At 42.8% G+C, this 18,381-nt stretch overlaps 1 protein-coding gene across 2 annotated transcripts in view; it reads left to right on the top strand.

Moving 5' to 3' along the window:
* bnc2 (basonuclin 2) overlaps nt 1-18,381 on the top strand; it is a 180,310-nt gene that overhangs the window by 56,238 nt on the left and 105,691 nt on the right. For both annotated transcript variants that reach the window (XM_036551972.1, XM_036551973.1), the window contains exon 2: nt 9,213-9,416. In XM_036551972.1, the coding sequence (XP_036407865.1) occupies nt 9,213-9,416 (204 nt within the window). The remainder of the gene's footprint in view (nt 1-9,212; nt 9,417-18,381) is intronic.

The raw sequence follows: 18,381 nt of genomic DNA, 5'->3' as shown, positions 1-18,381 counted from the left end.
TTGCCATTCAGTCTATTAGAATAAGATTAATTAGTTGTTTAATTAGCAGTTTGGAGACTGAAACAAATAATTGGACACATAATTACACGTTATTGAGACAACTGCACATCATTTGTGTAACTAGAAAATATTACGAAAAATATGTTGAATAAAGCCTTTCACTAGTGGCACAAATGCACCTCTGGCAGTGCAGACTTATTGTAGAGGAATGGTCAGAAGCCATTAAACACAGATACGTATTCAGTTATTTAGTATTAGGTGCTCAACTGAATGTAACAAATAAATATAATTTGGAAATAAAATAAGCATGAGCATTGAGTGCGTGTCTGATAGTGGTACACAAAACTTAAGTTTGAAATACTGTCCTTAAGAGACACTCAAAATTCTCAAAAATGTGAACATAGTTTATGCAAATTGTTCAGGAGGATCAGGGCTGATTTTGCTGCTGATTTCTTATTAAAACTTAAAACATATAAGAAATAGATTCGTCTAATGATTCAATACCGCAGTGATGTCATTGCCATAACCCCAACTCCTTGCCAAAATCACCCTCAAGCTGCAGAAGATTACAACACTAAGTTGTCAGAGAAAAGTAGCTCACCTAGCTTGTTTGTACCAGTGTTTAACTCTGTTCTAATTTAAATATAATAATGGTGAGTTGACTTTAAGTGAGTTCTGATTAGCCTCCTACAGTAGAGTACAGTGCATCCTTAATGTGTGTATTATTGTTCCCAGTGTCATACCAGATTGCCTCTAGCACAGCAAGCAACTGAGATTTCTTATACTATTACTCAAAGCAGTCTGTTTTTCCAGTCAGCGTGGATTTTTAAAGTGCATTTTTTATTATCACACTTTGTGTTCATTCACTGGATTTTATCATCTAGTATGAGAAAAAAAAAAAATTATATACTGTATGCACATATATATAAAATTTGTTTTTATTTTTAGTTTTATTTCTATTATTTCATTTTTTCATTACTGTTTCATCATCCTGGTCATGTTGAATGTTCTGCATCATCCCTCCTTTGTGCTCAGTCGGTCCTACAGCAGCTCAGTCTTCCCGGCCCACATAGCAGCTGGATGAGTGTGGGGGTCAGAGGGGGCCAGGCGGAGCAGTCGGCCGGCAGGGGGGCTGCAGATCCACTCTGGCCAGGTACCGCGGGGCTTCAGGCTGGCTGCAGCTGCGCAGGTGATGGAATTCATTTCCCCTGGCGGCTCTCCCGGGGAGCGAGGAGACAAAGAGGACGTGCTTTGTTAGCAGGAGGCCTGCTAATTGTTGGGAGGAGAGGAGGGGGCTGAGCCAGGTCCTTGTGGATTAGCTGTAATGCAGTCACTGGAGCGCTCAGACCTCTCTCTCTGACTATGCCAGTCGGAGCCAAAGGGGGGTGGGGGTTGGGGGTGGGTACGCAGAAATGGACCCCTGAACATTGTGTTTCACTTGACAGGGACTTTTTTTTTAAATACTTAGTGACACTGCATTATTCGGTATGATAGCCAACATTTTATTTTTGGTTTTATGCTGGTGTCATGCATATGTTTAGAGATGCAATCTTTAAGTTACTACTTTAAGTGTCTTACCTGAGGACATTTGCTGTCCTTCAGATGACATATCTGCAGCTTTAAATGGGTACTCATGAGGCAGAGATACAGAACTGAACAGCAACAGCGGTGGTGTTCTCTTGGTCAGATGTCAGTTAAAAAGGACCTCTGCATGGCCCCTCTCTCCCCTTTCGACTTCTCCTCTCCTCCAGCACAAGCAGGAGGCTGTTACTCCGTGTCATATGATGTCTTGTGGCCCTGCGCATTCTTTGGTAACAAACAGTGACAGTTCTGTCCTGCTGCCATCTGATCAACACACCGCCTGTTGTCACATGAAGAAACCACTGATCTCCTTTGCCCTGCAGAACGAGGGGCGCGTAAACCAGGTCACTGCTTCCGCCAGCTCAGAAGACTGCCGAGTGACAACCAGCGCCTTTCAGAGTCTCACAGGGCGCTAACACACTGACCCGGCTATAACCCCCCAAACTATTTCTCTGAACTTTGGTTTTATGTAGCACTAACGCTAACATGGATGTCAGAGTTCCACTCTCCAGGAATAAAGGGGAACTTTATTTGGTTATTTCCAGAGTGATTTTTTCCCCTCTAGTTTATTTGGGCTGAAAGAAAATAATAGTATAACAACAGAGAAAACTGTAGTAATTGTCACTTCCAGAGGCTTGATGTTCCTTTTCAGTTGTGTTTACTCTAACAAGCCTCCTTTACTTTCGCCAGATGAGAAGTACATTCAAAGCAACATTAAAAGCCTGGAAAATTGGCCTGGAAATGATTTTTCTATGACCTTTTATTTTAAGAGCTGTACAAAGTCACCATATAGAGAAGGGGGATGTCATTTTGAACATTAAACACAAACAAACCCAACTAAAATTTCTTTAACGTAGCGGATTTAGACCACATACTGTGTGTCGTCCTTCTGAGCACCAACAGTGTGAGGGCGAGTTTCCCAGTATGCATTAGGATTAATCATTACTGGCCTTGGCCTGTTTCAATATGTGAACATGTTCTTCAGATTTTGAATCATCCCTTGGCCAGGTACATTCAGTAGAACTACTTGTAGTTAGAGTATGTCAAGATTTTTTTTTCAGTGAAAGCCACTGCTTTGTGTATTGTTTGGGGGAGTGTAATGGTCGTTATGGAACAGAGATATTCATATTGTTGAGGACATTTTTGTCTTAATTTCCTTAGCAGATGGCTCTGTCCCATCTAACTTATTATGTTACACATTAGGCAGCTTAATAGAGCAATTGCTGTAAAGTATTTTGGTCAAACTTAAACTGAAACATACCACCTTAGACAGGGGGGCAGATTCATCAAATAATTCCAAGGCTAATAGAGACGATTATGTGTACTATAAAATGTCTAAGAGCATTTACAAGCCACACACATATGTAATCGTGGACTACCTTATTTTTTAATAATTACATAACAAGGTGCTCCTCTTGTAAAACATCAATAACTCAGGACATGTCCTTACATTTCCTGTGTATATCCCTGCCCAGAGTATACATCCCTCATCTCAAGTCCAGCCCCCAGCAGTAAGGTCACCTAAAATTGGAGTACATATAGTTTGCGAACAACCTGCACAAAAGTGAGAGAAAAACTACAAGTACAAAGCATAAATAGAAATGGAATTTCCATGGCTTTGAGATCAAAAGATTGATGTGTTTTTGACATAAACCTGTATAGCTGTAACAATTATTGTACTGACAGGGTGATGACTTCTTGCAAGTATAGCTATTTTTTGTTAAATCTTGTGTGTTCAGTACTCAAAACCTTTTCAACTAGAACGGGAGTTAACTGGTTGTTGCAAGCATATCGATATTGACTAGTTTTCATAGACTAAATAATAAATTGCACTGTTTGTATATTAATCTAAAGTTTACACCCTTTGGAGGGGGGGGGGGGGTTCTGGGGTGGTTGTGCAATGCTTCACACAGCATCTTGGGTGCTTCGGACCTGCCCAAAATGTGGAAGCACCACATGTTTGGGTCACCCCTGCTTAACACAATACCCTCAATACAATTTTGTTAAAATCTGGTTAAAATTCAACTGAACTGCCCTGATCTCTTCATCAGTGAGAAAAGAGCACTATTCATTATGTTTTTATTTTGGCTCCAAGGCAGTTTTTCATAGTCCAGTCCCATAATGCCACTCACTGGGTAAAATTAAGATGAGCTTCTGTTACCCATGAATATATCTGCTTGTATAAAAATGTCCAGTAGTTAAAATGAGTATTAATTATGGATGGACTCATACAATTATCATTACACATTCAGTCATTGTCTTAAAACACCTGCTAATATCTCTTCTAATCGAGGCATTGTTGGAATAAGTACAAAACTTATCCTCAAAGGGAACCTTAGATGAGGAAGTGAGTACATCCTCTGTACTTTGACTTGATTGGGGCCTAACATAAATGTGTGAGGAAAAAAAAACAATGCTCAAAGAGACTAATCGTCTTATCGGTCCTATGGGGGACCCTCTCAGTGATTGGGGGGTTGGGGCATTCAGTCCAAGCCCAATTCTGTGTTGTTGTTACCTTTAAGCAATAAATATGGGCAAGCATCACTATTTAAATTCTCTTACAAGTTGTCACTAGCTTCAGTGACCTCTGAATGTGCAATAATATCTATTAAAAATACTGTCAGGGCTCCGCCCCCCTAGCTGTGGTGTTTTTTGTTTCTCCCTGTCCATGTGCTTTTTGTTTTTCCTTGTGTTCCAGCCCCGCCCCGCTCCCCGCCTGGTCCCCGCCCACCTGATTGCCCCATTACCTTCACCTGCCCGCCTGCTCACCTGCATCCCATCTCCTCATCAGCCCAGCCCTATTTCTACCCTGCTTGTTCCTGTCTTGTTTGCCAGTTCGTTGCAGTGTGTTTCGTACCTGTTTCGTTCCCGCAGTTTTTTGAATGTCTGATTTCTCCGTGCTTGACTCTGCCTGCCCTTCGTCTTCGTTTTCTGCCTGCCGTTTTGTCCCGTTGCCTGATCGTTTGCCTGCCCGGTTCCTGACCCTGCCTGTTTCTGTTACCGACCCTGCTTTTGTCCACGGACTGCCTTCCGGTTTTCGACCCTGCCTGCTTTTGTTGCGCAACTTGCCTGCCGTCATTAATAAACCCGCCTGGAACCTGAAACTCTCTTGGTCTGCAACTGAGTCCTTGCCTGAGCCCTTACAAATACACTATATGGACAAAAGTATTCGGACGCCTGACCATTACACCAACAGGGACTGTAATGACATCGTATTCAAATACATATATTTTAATATGGAGTTGGTTCCCCTTTTGCAGCTATAACAGCCTCCACTCTTCTTGGAAGGCTTTCCACATTTTGGAGTGTTTCTGTGGGAATTTGTGCCCATTCATTCTGTAGAGCATTTATGAGGTCAGGCACTGATGTTGGACGAGAAGGCCTGGCTCACAATCTCTGTTCCAGTTCATCCCGAAGGTGCTCGATGGGGTTGAGGTCAGGGCTCTGTGCGGGCCAGTCAAGATCTTCCACACCGAACTCATCAAACCATGTCTTCATCATCCTTGCTTTGTGCACTGGGGCACAGTCATGTTGGAATAGAAAAGGGCCTTCCCCAAACTGTTGCCACAAAGTTAGAAGCATAGCATTGTCCAAAATGTCTTGATATGCTGAAGCATTAAGATTGCCCTTCACTGGAGATAAGGGGCCTAGCCCAAACCCTGAAAAACAGGTGTGGCCAAATACGTTTGTCCATATAGTGTACTTGATACCTAAATTAGGCAGCTTATGGGCAATAAATGAATTTCCCCAGAGAGACTCTAGTCAAGCATTTCTAAATGTATTTCTGGTTTGAGAAACTTAGTAAAAATGGATATATTTGCAGTGATGTGATTCATACTGTACATCAGGGGAGTGTATGTTGGCATAGCTTGCATAGAGATAAGTCATGTGGCAAAGGACATGTCAGTATATCAGTGAGGAACACTATGACAATGATGTCATAGTCATAGTCATGAAAAAGAAATGTGCTGCGCATGAACTTTAAAGGGGTACTGTTCACTGACACTGGCTCTTTATCCCCGTTGGGAACTGTGTAAGGACTTCAGTTTAATTGCATTGCATCTTGTCATCTTGCGTTGTTGGCCAAGTTGATTGGCCCTGCCCTTGGGAGAGGAACAGCACAAGCTGTGGGAGGATCATGGCTGGCATATATGGCGAGGGTGAAGTGCCACAGTGTGCATGTAAGAATGCTGCCTGTGCCAATTTCTGGTGGCTAGAGATGGCGGGAGAGGTACGTGCTTCCCCAACACACACCACCCCCACACCCCCCCCCCCCCCCTCGGTTTTAGGGAGGTCGCAGAGGCAGGTGTGCCTGGACACTTGAGGAGAGTGTCTTGCCCTCACAGGGCCACTTGGATAAAAATAACTGAATGTTTGTCGCAGGGAAAAAGAGATGATCCTGCCACTGCCTCGGCATGGACTAACATTGCTTCCATCTGCACGCCGTTGTAATTTACACAGAGATAATCAGTTTTTCTGTTCGCTAAATTGCAGGCCTTTGTGTTATAAAGCACGGCCTTTTCTAAGGAAGCCAGCAGTGACTATGGTCACTAGACCGCTGTGGTATAGAGAGAGGGTGGAAAGGAGGACATTACTGCGAGTCAGCCTAGTAATCATTGCATACAGCCTATTGATTCCTATGGAGGAGAGTCCATGAGCTAAATAAACTTGGTTTTGGAGTCTTAATAAGCTGGCTTCCATGCAGTGTCACATTTACTATAGAGAGCATGGTTTTAGGAGAATCGCGGTTTCAAAAAATAGAAAGGGACAGGTAAAACAGGAGAAAATGAACGTTCTAATAATGATTTTTCACAACATGGCTTCCAAATAAACACCCCCCAGCCCCCCTCCACCCACAGAGCCTGTAACACCACTACTCTGGGGCTCTTTGAGCGCACTACTCAGTTTTACTCTAATGAGTTGCAACACTGATAATGTGGCTGATGATCTTTCATTGATTTCGCTATCACTTGCTTGTCTGGTAATTGATCCGTAGCTGAGCCTCCAGTTAATTATATGGGCTCTGACATGGCCCGGTCTAAAGGGAATTTCAAGTCTTGCAGAATAATAGTTTTAATAAAGGAGTCTATTACTGCAGGTCCTTGCCTCTCTGCTTGTCTTCTGCTCTCTCCCTCGCTGCTTGCTTTTTTTTTTTCTGCCTCCTTTTTTCACCGGGTAGAAAAGGGAGGAGTGCTGGATAGAATAAAAAGGAAAGCAAGGAAGACAGAGGAAGGGAAACGGTGAGAGGGAAAGGGGAGGTGTCTATTGGCAGGGTCCTCAAACCTCCCACTAATAACAGCCATTAACAGGAAGGTCAGAAGCTGAGCTGCAAGCTTGACTCAAAACACTGAGTGCCACTCGAAAAATCAAGAGACTAGCACATATCAGGGAGAGAGAGAGGGAGAGAGAGAGAGAGAGAGGGAGAGAGGGAGAGACAGAGGAATATTGGGGTGCAGCCAGCATTTGTTTTTAACATGATCACTGACTGTCTGGCTAAATTTATACAGCCACTCCAACTAAGTAAACATAGAATATACGTGCAATTTTTTATCATTTATATGGTCAGAAATTAGATCATGCATCTATATGATTACATTATACCTTATTTAGTTTGTGTTTGATGATGTCAAGAGTTTTCCGGGTGTACTTTCTCTTGCTTTTGTTTCTCAGAGTTTAGGCTGAATTGCTTGAGATAGACAGTGGCATTTTTGTATCTGTGCTCTGTATATCATTGTATCTCATTTTAATCTAATGTCATGCCTCTCACTGGATGATGCTTAAACATTTCCTGGATGCTGTCACATAAATCCTGCTCCGATAATATCTGTTAGCAGGAGCTGTCATTAGTCCCTTACTAAGGCTAAGAGAGAGTACCACTCATCTCCTTCCATTTGCTATAGAAAATTTCAAGTGGCATTATATATCACTAGTGATTTAATGTTGTAAAAAATGTTCATTCTTTTTGGATAGCGCCAGGAAATTGTGGTGATATCTTCATCACAAATCTAGATATTACCATCTGTCTTTTTGCACAGTAAGAACAAAAAAAAAACAAAAAAACAAATGTCAAACCTTTAGCGAATATAAAAATGTTTCATCACTCATTACTCATTGTGGTGTTCTTCATTTAAAAATAATTATAAAAAATCCTCTCAATGTTTTACATGCAATGTTTTTTTTTTTCATTTTTTTGAAATGATACATGTTCACAGAAATACCTGCTTACAGGGGTGTCAGTTAGAGAAAGTAAAATAAAAAGTAAGATGGGAACGCTTCCACCTGGGCTGTGCACTGCCCTACTCAGTGGCTGCTCCATGCTTGCGGTGGGGCTTCCTCGCTGTGAACTGTCATTAGTCATCTAATAGTGAGAGTGAAGGAAAATAGACAAAGGCAGCAGACGTGCTAATCACGCAGCATTATGTTTCACGCTCAGCTCTCCTTAAAATACCCAGCTCGGGTGACACTTTGTATACATCCGGCTGGTTAAAGGCGTCCCAACTGTGGAACAAAAGACGGACAAAAAAAAAAAAAAAAAATCACTGAACGCAAATTTCTGCTCTCCTGGCCGCGGCTGAAATCCTAAATGGGTATTTAAATGAAGGTTTGAATCATCCCAATGTTGGTGGGTGTAAGGAGCGGCGCGCTAAGTGTAGGTTCACTGTATTTATTACCCGCTAAGCAGCGAGCGGCTGAATTCCAGAGGGGGCCAGAGCGGAGCGCGGGATGGGCTTGACAGTGGCGCTGTGTGTGCTCTTAATAAGGCAGGGACAGCCTTCCCTCCCCGTCTTAGCTCATCCTGCTCAGCGGCTCCTGAGAAGCAGGGATCGTATCAGCGAGGGGGGCGAGCCGCGCGATGTCATTCCGTGCCGGGGAGAGGAGCGATACGGTTGACTCAGAGTGCGCCGGCCTGACACGCAGCAGCAGAGCGTGGAGAGGTTGCAGGGAGACCAGAGTGGGAGGCAGAGCTGGCAGGAGGACAGCCGGGGCTGATAAGGCGAGCGAGGGAGGCTGGAGCTCCTTTACAGCGCCAGGGCTTTCTCTCTTTTTTTTTTTTTTGCGGGGTGGTGACACACCTGGCTTTTTAGGCAGCTGGGACTGAGAGCAGAGCAGCAGCAGCACGCGGGCTGAGCATTGTGGTGAGAGAGGAGAGGGATGGCCTTTGACGGGTGGGGGGGCCGATGCTGGTGTGCTGGTGAATTGGGGTTGGGGTGGTGTGTGGAAGACGGGGGGGGGGGGGGGGGGTGTTGAGTGTACAGTAGGGGGTCTGATTTTGGTGTGTCTGTTTGGGGGGGGGGGTTGTTGTTGTTTGGAGGTTTATTCTGTGTACAGGGAAACTACTTGACAGAAAAGGTAGGAAAAGCAAACAGAAAAGACATACCCCCTCCTTCTTCTTCATCTCCTCCTCCACATCTTTTCCATTCCCCCCTTTTTTTCTCTCCCTCCCCCTCCTCATCCCCCCCCCCCTTACCTTCAATGCTCCACTCACCCTGCCCTCTTCCACCATATACCCCTAAGGAAATACACAGACTCCCCGCTCCTGAATTAATACAGCACACTCCTTTGCTACATGCAGCCAAGAGCTCTCTCTCTCCCTCTTTCTCTCTAAAAAAAAATCCACCTTCACTTTTCAGTCAGAAGAGGCAGACGTGGATGTGAGAGACAGAGACACTGTAAGAGACAGAGAGCAAGAAAGGGCAAGAGACTCCAGTCAGAGAGCCACCAGCAGTCGCAACTCCATGCAGTTCGGCACCAGACCTGCCAGTGCTGAGCCAGGCTTCATGGGGACATGGCAGCAGAATAGTGACAGCAACCTCCTCTTCAGAATGTCCCAGCAGGTAAGTTGTGCTCAGCGGCTTTGCAGACTTCTCCCTAACTTCACAAAGTGCTCACCTACAGTTGTGTTGTCATTGTTGTTGTTGTTCCATGGAGGTGGTTGGATTTTTTTTTTTTTATAGATGATCATTTTAATATTTTCATTATTAGTTGTTTTTTTTGCTTACTTGTTTAAGTTTTTAATGCATGCTCTTTATAGTGCCATTCAGCTGTGTTTGTAGACATGAGGATTTGTGTTTATATGGGACGTCGTGTTTGCTACAACAGCAGTGTCACCTCATTTGAGTCCTCAAGTGCCTTCTGTGATTGTTCATGGTGACAGCAACTGCCGTGCACGTTTTGCTGTCATACCGTTAACTAAACACCGAAAAAGCAATTTTATCTGTGTGCCTTAATTTTTATAAAATGGAAACATATAGTTGCCATTGCTGATTTCAGTTCCGACCTCCTCATTCATTTCCTACCTTTAGATATTTCCAGTACCGGCGCGTTCGATTTTGTGCGAACCCGAACCGAAGCAGTCGGTAGAGGGGCCCCCTCCGGGTTCTAATTGACTTCATGTGGTCGAGGCAGGAAGCCTTAATATGGACTACAGAGAAGAGAGAAGCGGCGTGTAAGCTGCCAATGAAAGCGATAACGTGACCGAAAGCTGTTAGAAGTTTTCGGGACGGTCCATAGCTGCCATAATGTTCTGTCTGTGAAAATAGTTCTACCCGTGTTGTGAGCCGTTATATTTTGGGGGAGTTATGGGTGGGGGGGGAATGAGGGGGCTGTTTGAATCATACTGGCACGATGAAGCGTATTGTTGGGAAACGGAGACAAGGAGCCAGCAGGAACGGTATACCAGAGCAGTAATAACTGATAATTAATCACTGGAGCCGGTGCCTCTGTACCAAGCACTCCGTGTTACGTGCACAGGCCGCCGAGTCTCCCCTTTGCACAATAACTTGGCTCGTTCGAGTTTGAGAAGAAACTTTTTTTTTCCTTCTTCCGTGACTTCAAAACTTGGACTACGTTCACTGCAGGGGAGGGAGTTTTCAAATGAAGATTTAAACAAGGGTGTCTCCTTTAGAATGTGCGATTGAAGGATGCCTTCAGCTTTTTTTGGCGTTTGAAAGGACATGGGCACGTTTTTCTAAAAAAAAAAAAAAAAAAAACAGATTTTCCCTGCTCTCTTTTTATACTAGCCACGTCGTATCGAATTCTAACGCTAAAGAAATTAAGAAATATATTTTCTTGCCACTTTATTTGTTATACCCACGCTCTGCGGTCGTTGGACATGATCAGTTCCAAATGTTTACCTTTAAATGCCTCCTAAACTTTGCTTGTGCAAATATGTTGAAACGTGCATAATGTCAGTTACAGTTACACGAGATTTCTCAGATCAGTCGATACTAGGGGGTCGAGCAAGTGCAGTAGCTGGTCTTTGAAGTCAATGTACTTGATCTGGAGGGTGGTAACACGTGCACATGCATCTTCATTTATTCTAACGTGTTTGGTTAAAATCAGCCACTGGACTCTAATATTCTTTATTCGTCTCTATTATTTGAACACCTTATGAGTCCAGCAGGCTGGGCACAAATTCTTACAAAAGCGCCTGACAAACGGTTTTATTGAAAGCTGGCCGATAATGCCTTTGTTTGAGAATCAACACGTACACTGGTTATTTCTTGGGTGAACAGTGTGTTGCGAGTTACTGGTGTAATATTTTTCTCATGACAAGTACATTTTCCATAAACGTATAAGTAACGTGAAGTGTGCAGGCACGTGTGTCTGGAACTAACAAAAACATAATCCAACTTTCGTTGCGAGAGCAGTCTGCCACTGTTTTGGTTAACACTGCATTCTAAAGGATATAAAATTCATCGACAATACTTGGTGATTAAGACCTTGGGGCTTTTTGCTTTTTAGAGAAAGTAGAAATACTTGTAGTGATCTGCTGTCTTTTGTTGTATTCTGACCCTTCAATTCCGAAACATGGCTTGGGCAAAGTTTGTAACCCCAGAATTAACTGATAAGTGACTACGGAACCACATGCAGTAGGTGGTGTTCGATTACATTTTGGCATGAAACCGTCAGCTATTTTTAGAATTCAGTCCAAGAACTAGTATGCATCTTACGTCAGGCTATATTAGTTTATGAACAATAATGAACTCAAGTGTTGTAAAGTTGTTTCTATTTGCATATCATTGCCTATAAATCTATAAATTAAGACTAGGAATGACAATCTTGATCTGTAAAACATTTGAATTTACAGATTATATTGACATTTATTTTGCCTTTAAAGGGTATTTTGCTTCTTGATTTATTTCTATATTGTTGTTTAACCATGCAGTGCAACAATGAACATTATACTAAAGAAAGGAAACAAAGGCAGTAGAGTTATTTACACTTGTATTTAAGAATGTTTGAGAAAGAAGCATCACATTTATTAATAAAATATCAGCGATTGTATTTTGCTGAAGGACATTTCAGCTTAGGAACAAATATCGATTCGCTGAGATTATTGATGTGGGTCCTTGTTTAAAGAGCCTAATGATTTACATGGGTATTTATTTTTTATTAACTTTATAATTTTATGATATTAACCTGTAGACATATGCTTGCAGTGTGACAAGAATAACTGTGGGGAGAAAGCTGTTGATCCCACACCCCCCAATATCATATGACATTTTTTATGATTATTCGGAGGCATAAAAAAATCGAAAAATTAAAATGCAATTTGAAGTTTATATTTAGCTTTTTTTTTTTTTTACCACCATTTACACCTACATTGTTGCATTTAAATTGATTTGTCTAGAGTGAAGCACCTTAAATGTTGTCACTCCAGAATTTCTACAGTTCAGATTTTTAAAAAAGACAAGAAATGTCATTTTTCTGAAGACATGCACTACCAGTGATCATACAGCATGTTGCTCTTTTTTAAGACCTTACAGGCAATTTAAAAATCAAGAATTATGTTCAGGAAACAGCTGTTATACATTTGTCATAAGGAATAAAAGCAATTCCTGCACTAGACATATAAAATTATTATCGCTGTGACTGGGGTGAAACGTGCTTGCACAAAATATCTGATTTATTAAAAAAACAAAAATATTTTATATTTATTGTTGCTATAGCTAATACAATGATATACATTTGGAGTCAAGTTCGAAATTTGTTCCGGAATAGGAAAGGGCGTAATATATAGGCGAATATTGCCTTTTTCATGTTAAACATCAAACAGTTATGTTAATACCTTTTTAAATTAATTCAGTACGAGTTAAAATTAATTGATCGAAGATCTGCTGGATATTCTCTTCCAGAATCGCTGTTAAACGCTGTGATTTTATTTAAATTGCGCTTCATAGCAGAACGGTGGGAACAGCGGTTTAAGATTGGTTCGGCTTTTAAAGGGTGTATAGTGCTGTGTGCGATGCTCAAGCTATTGACAGACCTCAAAAAACAAGCGATAATAGTTTAAGTGTAAGTCTGTACGACTGCTCAATTTAGTTTTTTTTGTTCATAATTTCTTTTAAAAGGATGCTGTGTCTCCGCATCCTTTGAAGTGTGACATAACCAGCCATGGCCAGAGAGGTGGTACATTAGTTCACATCGCGCGGTTTTCTTTTTTTAAAAAATAGGTTGTAGAGTGACAAGGACCCGATTTGAATTCACTCACTTTGCGGTTGTTTTACTTAACTTTAAATGACAAGTGTACTTAGAAACGCAACGTTTAGATTATGATTTGGGCTGCTGAATCCTGTGTTCGGTTATGAGAACACGTAACGTAAGTTTGATGTTCCAAAGGAAGGACAAACCGCAGAGGATGGGGATTTAATGAAGCCCAAAGCTTGCTTAAATTCATTACGTTTCTATCAAAGCAGGAATTTTCTCACACAAGAAGCTGCTGAAATGTATAGAAGAATTTAGTATTACTCACACACTCAGGTCAGCAGATAGCATATTTTAGCTAAATGTTTATCAGAGGACACAGAAAGCGGTACACCACATGAATATTTTTCAATATGAAGAAAAGATCACTATATCTAATAATAATATAAAACGAAAACGTCGTCGTCATAAAGATCAACGACCCAAAACGGAGGCAAAATTAGCGCCAATTGGACTTTCCTGCGTAAATAAAGCCGGCATTAGGCCTGGTGTGACTGTTTCTAATGACTAAGCAAACTTAGCAAACTTAAAATTGATTTAAAGTAGTAACCGAAAATTTTAAAATATTTTTTCAACTTTTTAATGTCAATCTGAAAGAAACAAAGTACAGAGGTTTGCTTGACGCATACCACAGCTCGTGTAGACTAGAATTACAACAATTTCAGGACCTTCATGTACCGTGAATATGTTCCCAAAACAACACATTCTGCAATACGCAGCAGTATCGATAGAATTGTACCATCACCTTTAATATATTGCAGGACTGTATACGTGCATGTGTATGTGCTGCCTATTGCGCGCAACTGTGTAGAGCTTTAGTCCACCTAATTACGTCATTGATAGGGAGGCAAATGCGTCAAAGATGACAGAATGGTTTAGAAGCCGATTTTAAATTCGGTGGGAGCAAAAAATGGCATCAGAAACGAAACAGCGGCATTTGAGACATTTCATATATGTCCCGTATTGCTTGAAGATAATTAATAACCCTCTTATTAAGTAGAAAATATTAAGTGTACCATATACAGAAATAAAATGCATTAATACTGCTGATTGCCTCACATGGATAGTTTGAATAGATAAAACTTGTGACACTTGGCGCAATAACTGAGTTTACTGCACGATTAGTTGCCCTGTTCAACACCTACTAGTGATTATAACCAGGATATTCACACTTCCCGTATGTGTTTAAAATAGTTCTGTTTCATATGCATTTCCATTTCATCAAATTACTACAAATATACAGTTATAGTATACTGAATTTTCCATGCTAACCTGCAATATGTGGCATTGAAATTACAGGTATACATTGACCAAAACCATAAAACATTGTTTGTGGTGCACATCTTTGTCTACACCATATCTTGTCTCCCAACATAATAAATAGACAATATTGATTTTCCTGGCAGTACAGGTTTATTTGTAAAATATAATCTCTGACTTTTTTTTCTTTTAAGTCAATAATTGTGTTTACATCTGTCCCGCACAGACCATTTAACCTGTGATCCATTCATTAACAAACCATTATACGCACATGCTACCTCGTGTGTGAACATGCACTCAGCATAGCGCGTGTGTGCAATTCAAGAGGAATCCTTTTTCGAGAAAGTGGCTTCCCTCGCTAGCGCAGGGGTGTTTGTTTTGACATGCTGATGCAATTAAATATGCAGATGTGCTGGTATTCGCTCACTGAAGGACGGCCTCGGCAGAGGAGCAGGCTGGAGAACGCAATAGGGCGGTGTGTCTGTGTGTGTGTGTGTTTGTTGCGTGGGTGGACACAGGATCTTTTTTCCGTCGCTGTTTCTATGCACATGGAGAAGAGGAGTGTGTGTGTGTGTGTTTGCTTGTGTGTGTGTGTGCGCGCGCGCGCGGGCACGAGGCGAAGCGGCTTTGGGCCGGCCGGGCCCGAGTCGGAAGGCACAAAGAGCAGGGTGGTTGCGGGCTGAAAGAGGATGCACTGAGGGGACGCCCACCTCTTGTCATGAGCAGCGCAGAGGCAGAGACTCGGTGACTAATTAGATGCTGAGTAAGACATCTGCTAACAGGGCGGCCACCGGAGGAAGGGGGACCGTGTCGCGGATCTGGGGCAAGGGTAACTCCCGGGCCCCCGCGCGGCGGCGGCGGCGGAAAGGCGCTCGCCACCGGGGTCAGTGTGACAAAGGGACCAGGCGAGGAAGGGTTTCAGCGAGCTTCCCCCCTGATAACAACTTGATGGAGATTAGAGAGAGTTCACTTGTTTTCCTTGGTCGCGTGCGCTGTTCCTTTTCTGGGTGTTGTGTTGAAAATGTCAGGGATGGTGCAATTATTAGTGAGTCGTGCGTCAACAATACAGTAACTCTTACACCCCCCACCCCAAAAAAAGGAAAAAAAATTCAATGCAACTTTTTCCCTTCACGTTTGTCCCCCATAACTCTTCCACCTGGCCTTGTAGTGAACTTGCGAGCGCTGTTTAAACATCTCAGGCTCGTTGGAGAGAGTGAGGAGGTGGTAATTATTAGCCCTGCTAATTAATAGGCTGCACTGATCAGTGTAATGGCACCTGGCTCAGCGTTTCTTATTTACCCAGCGCTGTGAGCCTCGTGAGCGCCCGGGTCCTGCCGTGCCAGGGGAAACGGCGTCAGCGTGAATGTCCCCATTGATCCCGTTAACCGCTGCCTCCCCTATCACATCAGCGCTCCGTGCTGTTTACCTCACGGCTCCGCCACAGTAAAGCTCACTGTTGTCACTTGCCTCACACAGAGTGAGTTTTGTTATTCCAGCCGCAGAAAGGAGGTGGTGGGGGGGGGGGAGATGGAGGTAGCAAGAAATATTTTGGAGTGGCAGTGCATGACCTGATTTCAGCCCCCCTTCTCTGTCCGGCGAGACTCGGGGAGGGGTGCTGGTCTCCTCTGGGCAGCGTGGGCCAGGCCATGTCTCGCTGCATGTTCACCTTGCAGAGTGGACGTCGGAGCGAGGAGCAAACAAGGCGGCATTCATCTGCTCGCCACTCTGGCCACCATAAAACAAGGACATGTTTGTCAGGCGAGCCGTAAAGCAAACATGGCGTCTGAAGCCCTTTTGCTTTGAAAACAGATTTTTTTTTCACCTTTAAATCCCCATTTTTTTTTCATTTTATATTAAGCTGCACGTTGTGTCCCCTGAACATTTCCATACCCTCTCTAAACATCGCGTTTCGCTTTGAAGGGGATCGAAATGGGTTTAACATGGTGCCGTTTAAACTCCATGCATGGGTGTAGTTTGTTTCAGTTTCCATGCCAAGGTGATTTTAATATTCGTAATTTATTGCCGAAAATCTGCTCTCCACTTTTGAGAGGCAGAGAGAGTTCGAATACCGAGGTGAAATTTTTGAGGTGTTATACAGCCTGCTTTCTTTTATTTGAATTCAAATTCTGGCGCCGCGTATTGATAGTAATTTAATGATGAATTATTTGCTTTCCATTTAATATTTGCACATTTATTAAATATTATAATCTGCATCATTAATGAAAAAATATTCTAAATGTACCAGCACGTCTCTTTCTGTTGCAACTGAACTCTTTCAGTTGTAGGTGTTCTTGTGGGGATGGCTTTTATAAAATCTATGCTGTTTTGGTAATTTCATATTTTGTACAGACTTATTTTCACAATGTTTAATAATTGCAACAGATTAAATAGGCAAGAGTGTATATTCGTGGGTATGCGTGTGTGTGTGAATGTACATGCGTGTGCACGCGTATGAATGTGTGTGCACGAGTGTGTCTGTGCGTGTGCTCATAAGCACCCAGTCCTGGAAGGACTTTTTCCCTGCCTGAGATTTTGATGAGAGCTGCTCCCTGCGTAGCTACTTTTGAAGTCAAAGCATATTGATCTTATTTAGATTTTATTCATGCTCTCTCAAGAAGATTCAGCAAGCAGTAAAGTCGGACTTCCACAGAAAACCAAAACAATCTGGCATGCCACAATTTCCATTTCCCAGCTCCACACAGCATGATACTGTAATACTGTACCTGTTTGCAAAACTTCTATCCCCGTAGCACTGTCACGATTTAATCGATACGTAACACCGAGGCCCAAACGTGTGTTCAGCAGCGGGTGTCTGTTTGTCCTCAGCGTTGGGTAATTAGGAATCTATGGGATGCTCGTTTGGAGAGGGGGTTTTAAGAGCGCGGCATTAAGCCCGAGCGAATCCCACGTCTCTGGGAGGGCGTGAAAGGCAATGCCGCCCCTTCCCTCCGCAGTGGTTATCCAGGGGCGTATGCTACCAGGGCCTGCTCTGCCACATACAGAGCGTGTGCCTGTTGTGAGTTTAGGCATGATAAAAATGTGAGAGCATCTGCCCTGGCTTATCAGTGGCTGAGCGCTGAAAGATCGCTGTGCTTTCTCACAGACTCTTTCTTCCTGCTCTCCCCCCCCTCCCTTCCCACCCCTTCTACCTACACTTCTGCTCAGGGTAACGCTGGCAGTGATATGTAGCCATGCTTCTGCTCCGCTCTCGTCCTGTTGCCGGCGTTCTCACACGCCACCCCAAACAGCAACAGAGGGGAGGCTCGGCAAACACACGCTCTGGTTTCATTCTTCCAGACCGTTATTTACAACCGGTCTGATATTCCTCCGAGTTCACCGTAATGCTCTCTGTGAAAACAAACTAGTTGTTGTTACACTGCAGACAAGCAGCAATTATGTGGGATGACATCACTATTAACTTCACTCTACAATGTAATCGGCCACATCCAGCCTGCCGCTCTCTGCTCCTGTGCATTGCATCCGTTAGATCCTCCCTAACAAAAGCCCCACCGGTGGCCAAAACCACTTCCTGTTCATTTACACACTGCTAAGGTGCCTATATTCATTAGGAGTTAACACTTGGCAGGTGTCCCTCGCTCCATAGTACGAAAGGACAGCAAGCTGTAATCACAGAGGAGCTGTTTGTTGCTGTGGAATGTGATCTGTGTGTAAACTGGACATGATTCAAATAAAGGAAGGCCTTGTGTTGCTGCTCCTTGATAGCGAGACCCAGATGCTGGCTAATCGTTTTGCACATTGTCCTTAACTTTGAACAATGAGCAAGCGTTAATTTTCTCTCCATTTGGTAAACCACAGTTTGCGCTTGGTTGTCTTGTGGTAATTAATATTAAAAAAAAATTTGCAACAAAAATCACCTGGTTAATTTTGTTAATTTTTTGTAGATATATAATAATCTGTAATTATCAATATATGTGTATAATTGTCTCTTGATTATGAACATGTATTTAATTATGTTTTATCAACATAATGGCAACAATTTAAAAGATACTCTGTTGAGAAAGTTATTTCACAGCCTTACCTGAACAGTTACAA

Source organism: Megalops cyprinoides, chromosome 18, assembly GCF_013368585.1.
Source record: "Megalops cyprinoides isolate fMegCyp1 chromosome 18, fMegCyp1.pri, whole genome shotgun sequence".
Classification (NCBI taxonomy): domain Eukaryota; kingdom Metazoa; phylum Chordata; class Actinopteri; order Elopiformes; family Megalopidae; genus Megalops; species Megalops cyprinoides.
Note: the sequence above shows the minus strand (reverse complement) of the source record. Positions and strands in the feature narration are given on the sequence as shown.